The following is an 11,302-nucleotide window of genomic DNA, read 5'->3' as shown; positions in this document are numbered from 1 at the left end:
TATTTTTATAAAATCAGGATAATAATAATAAAATGATGTCAACAAATAACAAAATCGAGAGTATAACGCTCGGGTTTACAACGGCTAAAAGTAAAAAGAGAATTAGATCATTTGTGGTAGCGATTGGCATGATGGTTTTCTTTTTATGTTGATCAACATTATCAGTTACAAGAAACCAAACATCATCAATACAAGATACCAAGCAACCTACCCCACACCATGCACCAATAAGAAAAGATCAACAGGAAAAATTAGAAAGAAAAAAAGTTTTAGAAACCTCACCAGCAATTAATGATAGAAAAACTAATAACAATAACAATGGTAATAATAATAATAATAATAATAATAATAATAATAATAATAATAATAATAATAATAATAATAATAATAATAATAATGGTTATAGATCCAAACCAGCATCACCATCTATTTCACCAAATCAACAATTTTTTAATAATCTTCCACCACATATACAACAACAAGTAAAAATAAGAGAAAAACAAAACTATGCAATTAATTTAAAATACGATTCAAATGGTATTATACCATCTCAAGATTTTTTCGATGGCTTAGATGCCACATTCGAAATCAAACCTTTATTTAAAAAATCAATTATTAGAAAATTATTTAATATCGATCAGTTAAATAATTTAAATAAAAACCTCAATAATGATAATATAAAAATAAATATAAATCAAAACGAAGATAAATTTAATCATAACTATTTAATAAATGGAAATGAAGATGAAAATGAAAATGGAAATGAAAATAATAATAATAATAATAATAATAATAATAATAATAATGATAATAACAATAATAATAATAATAATAATAATAATAATAATAATAATAATAATAATAATAATAATAATAATAATAATAATAATATAGATATAGAAATGGATAATGGTAATTTTATATACGAACTAAATGAATTAAAGAACACATTGTTAAAAGAATATGATATTAAACCAGTCAAAAACTACAAAGTAACTATTGTAACACAAACAACTGTAGATAGATTATATAAAGTTGCGGCAATGGCCAATAGATGGAGATCACCAATATCTGTATCACTCTATATAAAAAACAATGAGGATATAGATAAATTAGAAGACTCGGTTAAATCATCCCCAATTCTTTCAGTTTTTTGCGACTTTCATTTATTTTACAGAAATAATACTCGTTATCCAGTCAACAATCTTCGTAATTTAGCAATCAAAAATGCATTAACTGACCATGTTTTATTATTAGACGTTGACTTTATCCCTCCAAATCATCTTCATGATCATATTGCCTCCTATCTTCATTCCAATGGTTCTTCAAAAATTGAAACAGACTCTGGTTTAAATGCTTTTGTTATTCCTTCCTTCTCTTCAAACTTAAAACCTGATGAAATTCCAAACTCCAAATCCGATTTCATTGAAAAGCTAAATCAAGATCAAATTGTACCTTCAAGTATGTATTATTTAAATTTTTTTTATATTCTAATGGATTCTAATATTTTTTTTTTATCTCCATATAGACTTAAAAGTGTGTCCAAAGTGCCACTCTCCCACAAATTACCCAAAATGGATAGAATCTAATGATACCTATGAAATTGAATATCACTGGATATATGAACCATTTTTAGTATATAATAGATCACAAACCATTCCATTTGATGAACGTTTCAAAGGATATGGTTTCGATAAGAATAGCCATATATTTGTAATGGCAGCTCAAGGTTTTAAATTTTCAGTTTTACCTGATGCTTATATTGTTCATATCAACCACCCAAGTTCAAGATGGGATGGCCCATCATTGGATGATCAACAATGGGATTCATTAAGAATTGTTTGTGATCTATTCCCAGAGGTACGTGCTAAATATGCCAATAACAAACCGAAATTATTTGATGAACCATCCATTGAAGAATGTTATTCAAATTCTCATTGGTAAAAAAAGAAAAATAAAAAAAACAATAAATAAATAAAAAACATTAGATTATTTAATTAATTTATAAATACACTTTTTTAAAAAAAAAATTAAAAAATTGCTTTATTTAATAAAAGTGTGTAAAGATATGCTGTTGTCCAATAAATTATACATTTAGATTTGAATATTTTTAGTTTAATATGGCATTTACTATTTAATTTAAATTTTCCCTATTTATAAATAATTTTTGATTATTTGTTTACTTGATTATATATTGAACTTTGTTCTAAAAAAAGATTTCCGCACCTTGTTATACATTTAATTTGTTTTTGTTTGAAATGAAAGTTTTTTTTTTGAAATTTTTTTAAATTTTTTTAAATTTTTTTTTGAAATTTTCAAAAACAATTAATTTCACATATTTATAAATATCTGCTTTTGTTTAACTCATTAATTAATTCAAATACATAAATACTATATATGGTCTATTACCAAATACAAAATATATTAAATCATTATTTATAATATACCCCACAAAAATATTTAAATTTTAATTTAAAATTACACCTCCCACAGTAATCATTTTTTTATTTTTTTTTTATATTTTTTAAAAAAATTTTTAATTTTTTATTCATTTTTATTAAAGATTCACATTTATTATTTAAATGATAATAATTTTATAAAAAATAGTATATGATAATGTTTATATAGTAAAATTAAAATTTTAGAAACAAGATATGTCTTCTAACCCTTATGTAAGATTTGTTATTTTGTTTTTATATATTTTGTTTTTATTTTTTTTTTTTTTTCTTTAATCTTTTTAGAATAAAAAGTGTAGTACACACAAAAAAAAATCTATAATTATAAAAACAAGCAAAATAAAAATAAAAATAATAAGCCATAATAAAAAATAATTATAATTATAATTATAACAAAAATAATAATTAATAAGAAAAACTCACAATAGCAATTATTATTGTTAAATCTTAGTAAAACCAATATCTCAAATTCTAAAAATAATATTTTAAACCCCTTTTGTTTTAATTTTATATTATAATAATAGTTTTTTTGTGTGTTTGTGTATTGTTGCTGCAACAATATTTTTCTAATATTAAATCGATTACAAACCCAACTATACCATATCATTACATCTCTAAATAACCATATTTTCGTGCATTTATTTTAAATTTTATACAAATACAACAACACAATTCTATTTTTCAGATAATATTTTTTTTATTTGTTATTTTTAAAAGTTTTTGGAAATATTTTTAAATTTAATAATAACCTGTGTTTTGTGTTTATTTTTTTTTTCAGTTAAATATTTAAAAATAGAATTCACCAATAACCAAAAAAAAAAAAATAAACTTTACTTTTAATTTTCATATTATTTTTAATTTTGGTGGGGTAAAAAAAATTCAAAAAATATATATATTTATATATATATTATTATAGAAATTAAATTTAAAAAAAAAACTGTACAAACTCACCTAACCCCAAACACACAAATACTACAAAAATAGTGTTTCCTATTAGTTTTATCCTCAAAATTTATTTTTAAAAAACTTCTTTGTTTTTTATAGATACTACAATATTACCATTATTAATTTCCATTATTACATTTATTATTTTATTATTTACAAAATCATTAAACCTCACATCATCATTATTTTTTTTTTGTATTTAATTATATTTATTAATGGTTATATTTTTTTATTGTATCCAATAACCCTATTTTAACCTATTAATAATTAATTTTTTCTTCTTTTATAAATATTTTAAATTCATTTTTATTCTCGGTTTCCTTATTATAGAAACTTATAAAAGAGAATAAAAAAAATAAAATAGAAAGTAATAACAATAATAGCAATAATAATAACAATATTAGTGAAAATGGTGATGAAAATGAAATATCCGAAGAAAGAATTTTACAAAGTGATCAAGAACAACAAGATAGTGGTGATGAATTAAACAGTTTAAACAATGATCAAATTTTAAAAGAAAGCCCAGATTCAGAACCATCCTCATCAAAATCAAATGATAGCAACACAAACCTGCAACAACCACATGAAATCGAAATGGCAAATTATAATTCATCAAGTGAAGAAGATGATGAAGAAGATAGTGGTAAATGGTATGGTTATTATAAAAAATATAATATTAAAGGTTGGAAGAAAACGATCAAATCTCAAATCACTCCTACATCTGGTGATATTAATGCAGTATTTTCGGTTACATTAGATAATTTAGCAAACTTTGCTTCACTATCAGGAATTTTAATTTTTGGATTTGGCATGCCTGCCGACTTGGTTACCGATTATTTTATCCCCGGTCCTGCTTTTGCTGTGATGATTGGAAGTATAGCTTTATCAATTTATGCAATTATTTTGGAACATAAAAATGACCATAAAACCACATCGTTTCTAACTGCAATCCCCATAGGTCTCGACTCCCCATCAACAATTGGCTTACCGCTATTAGTTATTGGTCCTGCATTTACTCAAGCCATCAAAAATGGTCTATCAAGAGATGATGCCACTAGAGAAGCATGGCTAGTAGGTTGTTGTACCGTCTTTTTAATTGGTCTTTTTAAACTACTTTTAACTTTATTGACTTTTGTTCATCGTCAATTCCACCCAGTTGGAAAAGCTGCTGCTTTAGCTGGTATTGCTTTAGCTTTGCTTGGTCTAAATGAATTCCTGTACATCATTGCTGAACCAGTTGTTGGTCTTGTTTCCCTCTGGATTATGCTATTGATATTAATGCATCGTGTTAATAAGAATGGAACTGTTTTAGGAGTCAACCTACCATTTAATCTGTCTGCTGTGCTAGTTTCTGCAGTTATTGGTACTTCTCTTTATTATTTTATGGCAGGTGTTGGGATTTCAGTTGAACCAATGCCATCAAAAGAAAGTATTGTTGGGGGCTACAGATTAGGTTATCCACATCCAGCCAATGTATTTAAAGCGTTCTCATCAGCCATCAAACAACATATATCAATTGCAATTCCATATGCCATTCTTGTAAACATTGGTTCACTAACTGTTTCTGATACCGCCATTAGCATCGGCCAAACATACAATACCCGTTTCATTTTAGCAATTGACTCTATTACCACAATTATCGGTAGTTTATTTGGATCGTCTATACAAACCACTCCATATTTGGGTCATACAGTATTTCATACAAAATTTAAAGCCAGATCAGGATATTCGGTAATTAGTGGTCTTGTTATTGGTTTAGGTGGCTTCTTTGGATATTTATCATTCTTGTTAAAAGTCTTACCAAAACCTGCAATTATGCCAATTTTCATTTTCATCTCATTCGAAATTTGCCATGATACGTTCCATAACAGCAAAGGAATAGAACCACATCACTCACCAGCTATTATATGGGCCTTCTTCCCGGCGCTATTCCAATTTGCAAATATTATAATAGGTCAAATATCACCAGTATTAAATAGTGCTGTAATTGATAAAGAACTAGTAAAGACTACTTTAAATATTACATCTGATTCACTTGTATCATCTATTGGTAATATTATGATAATGGCACATGGGTTTATTTGCACATCATTATTCTGGGGTACTGCGTTAGCTTACATAATAGATAACAAACTAAAGAAAGCCTCAATATTTTTAGCATGCTGTGGTGTTTTAACATTTTTCGGTATTATTCACTCAGTCAATCCAAATGGTGAAGTTTATGTCCCATGGCATTCTGGTTCAAAAATCCCTTATCATTGGACTGCAGCATACTTTTTAATTTCGTTAATAACATTATTAATATCATTCCTAAAAACCCACCCAGTTCACTTTGACGATAACCACAACAATAAAAATACAACTAATGATTTAATAGATGAAACAAAAGAAGAAGCAAAAGATCAAGAAAATCCATATAGCAACACACCTGGAAAAGAATACTCAATAGAAAATAATGAAAAAATTATTTCTTAATTTTCAATATAAAAAAAAAAATAATAAAATTATTATTTGTAAATATGTACATTAATATAAATATTAAATTATTATTTATAAAAACAAATTAATTTGTTAATTCTTTTTTTTTTTTTTTTTTTTGTAAAATACTAATTTTATATAAGTTCAGCAAATTATTTCCAAATACATGAGAATATTTTTTTTATTTTTTTTTTTTTTAATGAACACACATTCAATATTTTTATTTTTTTATTTTTTCAACACCACCACACAACACCATAGTCTTTCCTTTTAAATTTTATTTAGTCATTGTTATTTTATCACATACACCAAGCTCTATGAAATTTAAAAAAAAATTTATTTTTTAATAATTTATGAATTAAATTTTTTCTATATATGTAAAAATATTTAAAAATAAAAAAAAAAAATATTATTAAAAATAAAAAATAAAATTAAAAATAAAAAATATTCATATATAAAATATTAATAAATAAATAAAATTTAAAAAAAAATCCAAAAATAGAAAAATAGAAAATAAAATTATTATAGATATTCGAAATCATAGAAAACTATCTTGTTTTTTGTTTCAAATAAATTATATAATTAATATCAAAAATATATAATTATTTTTTTTTTTTTGTTTTTTTTTTGTTTTTTTTTTTTTTTCATATAAATATAAATATTTCTACTCCTCATTTATTTTTAAAAAAATACCCTTTATGTCACAATAGTTTATTAAATATAATAATTAATTTAATATAATAATCTTTTTGTAAATAAAAAAAAATAAAAATAAAAAATTTAAAATAATTTTATATTATATTATATTACTTTTTTTTTTTTTTATATATTAAATCATTAATAAATGTTAAGATTTAATTTTAAACACTTTATATTTATATCTTGTACTTTATTGGTTTTAATAATATCATATCTATTTACAATATTTTTTAATAGATTTTTGTTGTACTTTCAAATAGATTTAAAAACATTTTCAACACACAACACCAATGAATCATTGATTTCTTATTTTAGAATCAATGATGAAAACACACTGCAAATCAGAAACCAAATAGAGTATTCACAAGATAAATATTTTCAAATAAAAAGATTTACGAGTGACCACTTATTTTTAATAACATTTTTTATTCTACAAACATGCATATCAATCATTTTAATACCAAATCTTTATAAAAAACCATACACTTTAAACATTTTAATTTTTAGATTTGTTATAGAATTTTTACAAAGCCAATATATCATTTTAACCAAACTTAGAATCTTCGAGCACTACGGAATTAACATTCAAAATACACTATTAGATGACCTATCCTTATCATTTAGAAAAAAGCAAGCATCTCTTTTAAGAAGAAATTTATCACTATTAAAAAAATTCAAATCGAAAATTTTTACAGATTTAGAAAAAAGAAAAGATTATGCAATTCAAAACTGGATATCATACACTACTCTAGAATGGTTTTTAACAACTTCAATTTTTGGTTACGATCTAATGATCTATATATATCCATTATTCATATACAACCCATTAATTTACCCCACTAATCCATTTAGAGGATGTATAGTAGCATATGTTAAAACATTAACGATTATTCAAAGAGTAATTCCTTTTATTTATAAAATCAAAATAATAACCAATACTAATTGGCCTTATTTGTTTATTTAGCTTTCAACAGAAAATGAAATCAGAGACTATATCAAAAGAATTAGACACTCAGAGGAGTATATAGATGGCTGTATTGTAGATTTAAAAAAAAGAGAAAAAAAAGGAATTTTACCTTGTGTAGATGCAATTATTGAAATTTGTAAATATTTAGAGAAAATTGTGTTCTGTCAACAAAACTCGGTTCAAAATCATTTTATATACAAATTAGTAGATGGCCATTTAAAGGGGTTACCAGACGACGATATTGAAGAAAATATTAAAAACTATTTATTAACAGAAATATCAGAAACAATTAAAACTTTTTTTATTCCAGCAATGAGAAAATTAATTAGATACCACTATAGCTTAATACCAATTGCCCCAAAAGAAATAGGTGTAATTATTAATATATATTATTTTTAAAAATAATATTAATAATATTAATTCCAATTTATTTTAAAAGTTATGGAGAATACCAAAAGGTGATGATATATATAGATTCCATATTTATTATTTTACATCAACAACAATGCATCCAATGGACATTCAGGAATTAGGTTTAATAGAGATAGAAAGATGTAAAAAGAAAATTATAGATTTAGTTAAACCAGAGTACATTTTTTGTGAAGAGCAAGAATCATTTGGTGAATTTATGAGAAGAATCGTTAGTGATCCAAAATTCCACTACCCATTTACAAAAAAAGGAAGAAGAGACGCAGTTCACCAATTAAAAAGATCAATTACAAATGCATGGGAAAAAAGCAAAGAATTATTTTATGATTACCCACAAAGTCCAATAAATATAGAATACTTTTCTATTTTTTCAGATGTTTCTTTTTCATATCAACCAGGTCCATGGGATGGAGTAAGTATAAAGCATTCTAAAGAAAAGAAACATAATTATACTAATTGCTTTTTGCTTTATTAATAACAGAGCGAAAACCCTAGAATTACAATAAATTTCGATAGAGAAATTGCATATTCGAAACTATTAAATAAAGGTTGTGCATTTAGAGAGGGTGTACCAGGTCATCATTTGCAAATTCAAGCCTCAAAAGCTAGCAATTTAGATTTCTTTAGAAAGAATTTTGTAAGTTTTAAACTTTACCAAATTGTTTTTATTTATTAAAAACTAACTAAAACATATTAGATTTCAAACTCATTCTTTAACGGTTGGGGATTATACGCAGAATTATTAACAGTTGAAAATGGATGGATGGAGAATAAATGGGAAGAATTAGGCCACTATTTATTAGATCTAAGAACGTAAGTACAATACCTTTTAAAATTATTATTTTTTTAAAAATAAAACTAATAATATTTTATTTATAGAACTGCAAAATTGGTTGTGGATAGTTCAATTCATTATCAAGGTATAAAATGGGATACTAAAACCGCGCTAGCTTTCTTTGAAGATTTAGGGTTTGATCATTCAGAAGCAGAAATTGAAGTAAAGTGTATTGCTTCACTTCCAGGTACCGGTTTGTCACAAAAAATAGGTCAAGTTAAACTTTTAGAAATGAGAGAATTTGCAAAAAGCGAGTTGGGTCCAAGTTTTAATATAAAAGAGTTTCATTCAGTTGTTTTAGAAAATGGTTCATTGCCACTTGATGTTTTAGCCCAATTAATACAATATTGGATTATAGAGAAAAAAAATAACAAATCATTCCCAAACTCGCCATTCAAAAGTTCAAAAGATAGAGAAATGGATGAAAAACTAAATAGCAAAAAAATTAACGAAACTAAAAAAGATATTTAAATAAAAAAAATAAAAAAATCTATATATATACACCAATTAAATTAATAAAAAAAAATTAATATTTAAAACAAATAGTGTTAGTTTATTATTTTTGGATTAAAGGTTTAATATGAATTTGAGGTTGCACTATATTCAAAACTGTTAAGTCAGGGTTTTTGATGAAAACTAAATGGAAGAAAGAAAGTAAATTATATACAATAGTATTTGCTGATGCGATTTCCTGTATATCTGATACGTTTGGACGCAAAAGTGATGGTCCAAATATAATTGATAAATTTGAACTATTCATAAGTGATGCTTTGGTTTCTGCGATATCATTTAAAAGTGATAAGCATTGATATAAAACCGTATAATTTGGGTCTTTAATAGAATTTATAACCTCTTTAAGTGCACTTGCTTTATCTGTTGGATTAGTAATATTATTTTGAATTCTATAAAGCTCTGTAATTCTATAGTAATTAATAAATTAGTATATGTTTTAAATAACTATAATAACAATAATAATAGCATCAATTACATACTGTTCATTTGGTATAATTGAATTTGGTAAATAACGGAAATAAGATTTAAAAATACATGCTACTTCATATATCCACTTTGGATCCAAATCGTCAACAGATTTAATTTGACCACTATCGAATTTAGCTTGAATTTCATCAATTAATAACTTTGAGCCTGAAATACGGAAAATACCTTCTACATCTTTTCTTTTTTCAATAAATTCTATGCAGGTCTTTATTAAATGTGGTATATCTTTTTCCCTGCAGTTGCCCAATGACTCCTCTAACTCAATGGCAAAAAATAATCTTGGTGTCTCCTCTATAACTGTTACCATCTCCTCCTCTCTTGGTGCAGACTTCATTGCATCAATAATTGTTAGTGGTGTATTAATAATGCCTTGAGTTGTAAAAGATACTAGCTCGAATACACCGACTACTGGAAGAATAACAACACTAAATTATTTTTTTAAAAAATAGTGTTAAAACCATATTATTTCTTAAAATGTAACTATTAATTTAATATTTACCCGCTGACACCCTTGGCAACGCCCTTAGCAAAGCCTGCGAAACCACCTTGTTGTGCACCCTTATATGGTTCACGAACTATACCTTTAGCACCATTTACAACACCTGTACCAAATGACAACACACCTTTTAATGCACCATCTACAAATGTTTTTGGTTTATTTGAATTACTGCCAGTGCTAGTATTTGATGAATTTGATGCTGTATCATCCAACTGTTCAAAATTTGAATTTTCATCTGGTGTTGTAGAAATACTTTTTAAATTATCAAAGACATAATTGGATGTTCTAAAAAATAAATAAAATTAATTTTATTAATAAAAAATTACTATTTTATTGGTTTGATGCATATATAAAAAAAACATAAAAAAAACATAAAAAAATAAAAAATAAAAATATTGGAAATTTGGTTTTTGAAAAAATAAATTAAAAATTTAATATAAAACTATGCAATATAATAATCATACTTTGAAAAATTATCACTTGTTTTTCTATATGCACCTCCTTCTCTATTTTCCATTTATTTTATTTATATTTTATTTGATACTTTATTTTATTTGATACTTTATTTTATCTAATATTTGTTTTTTTTTTTTTTTTTTTTTTTTTTTCAATAAAAACAAAAAAAAATTTTAAAAAAAATTCTTTTTATTTTTTTAAAATTTTAAATTTTTATTTATAAAAATCTATATATAATTTGTTATTAAAAAAATTTTTTTTTTTTTTCTTTAATTATAAAAAAAAAAGGGTTTTTAAAAAAAAAAATAAAAAAAAATTTAAAAAAAAATTTAAAATTTAAAATTTAAAATTTAAAAAATAAAAAAATTAAAAAAAAGAAGGCTTACGGAAGGAATTTGAGGCTCCCCGGATGGCAAAAAAAAATGGGAGCCCCTGGATAAGTTTTCCGGACCCCCTGGAAATAATAAATTAAAAAAAATTTTGGAAACGGAATTTCTTCAAGGTATAACAAGGATGGATGGAATTCTTTTTTTTTTTTT

At 24.2% G+C, this 11,302-nt stretch overlaps 2 protein-coding genes across 2 annotated transcripts; both read left to right on the top strand.

Moving 5' to 3' along the window:
* DICPUDRAFT_51698 (uncharacterized protein) lies at positions 1 to 5,934 on the top strand. The gene is made up of 3 exons (XM_003294718.1): positions 1 to 537; positions 745 to 912; positions 4,036 to 5,934. Exons 2-3 carry the CDS (start codon positions 903 to 905, stop codon positions 5,874 to 5,876), a joined length of 1,851 nt encoding a protein of 616 aa, XP_003294766.1. The 5' UTR covers positions 1 to 537; positions 745 to 902; the 3' UTR covers positions 5,877 to 5,934.
* Positions 5,935 to 6,318: 384 nt separating this feature from the next.
* Positions 6,319 to 9,821, top strand: DICPUDRAFT_59227 (uncharacterized protein; the record flags this gene model as incomplete). Its single annotated transcript, XM_003294717.1, has 7 exons — positions 6,319 to 7,476; positions 7,543 to 7,917; positions 7,985 to 8,386; positions 8,456 to 8,611; positions 8,672 to 8,787; positions 8,854 to 9,209; positions 9,736 to 9,821. The coding sequence occupies exons 1-7, from the start codon at positions 6,724 to 6,726 to the stop codon at positions 9,819 to 9,821; spliced, it is 2,244 nt and encodes a 747-aa protein (XP_003294765.1). The 5' UTR covers positions 6,319 to 6,723.
* Between the last annotated feature and the right edge of the window lie 1,481 nt (positions 9,822 to 11,302).

Source organism: Dictyostelium purpureum (assembly GCF_000190715.1).
Source record: "Dictyostelium purpureum unplaced genomic scaffold DICPUscaffold_624, whole genome shotgun sequence".
NCBI classification, from domain to species: Eukaryota; Evosea; class Eumycetozoa; order Dictyosteliales; family Dictyosteliaceae; genus Dictyostelium; species Dictyostelium purpureum.
Note: the sequence above shows the minus strand (reverse complement) of the source record. Positions and strands in the feature narration are given on the sequence as shown.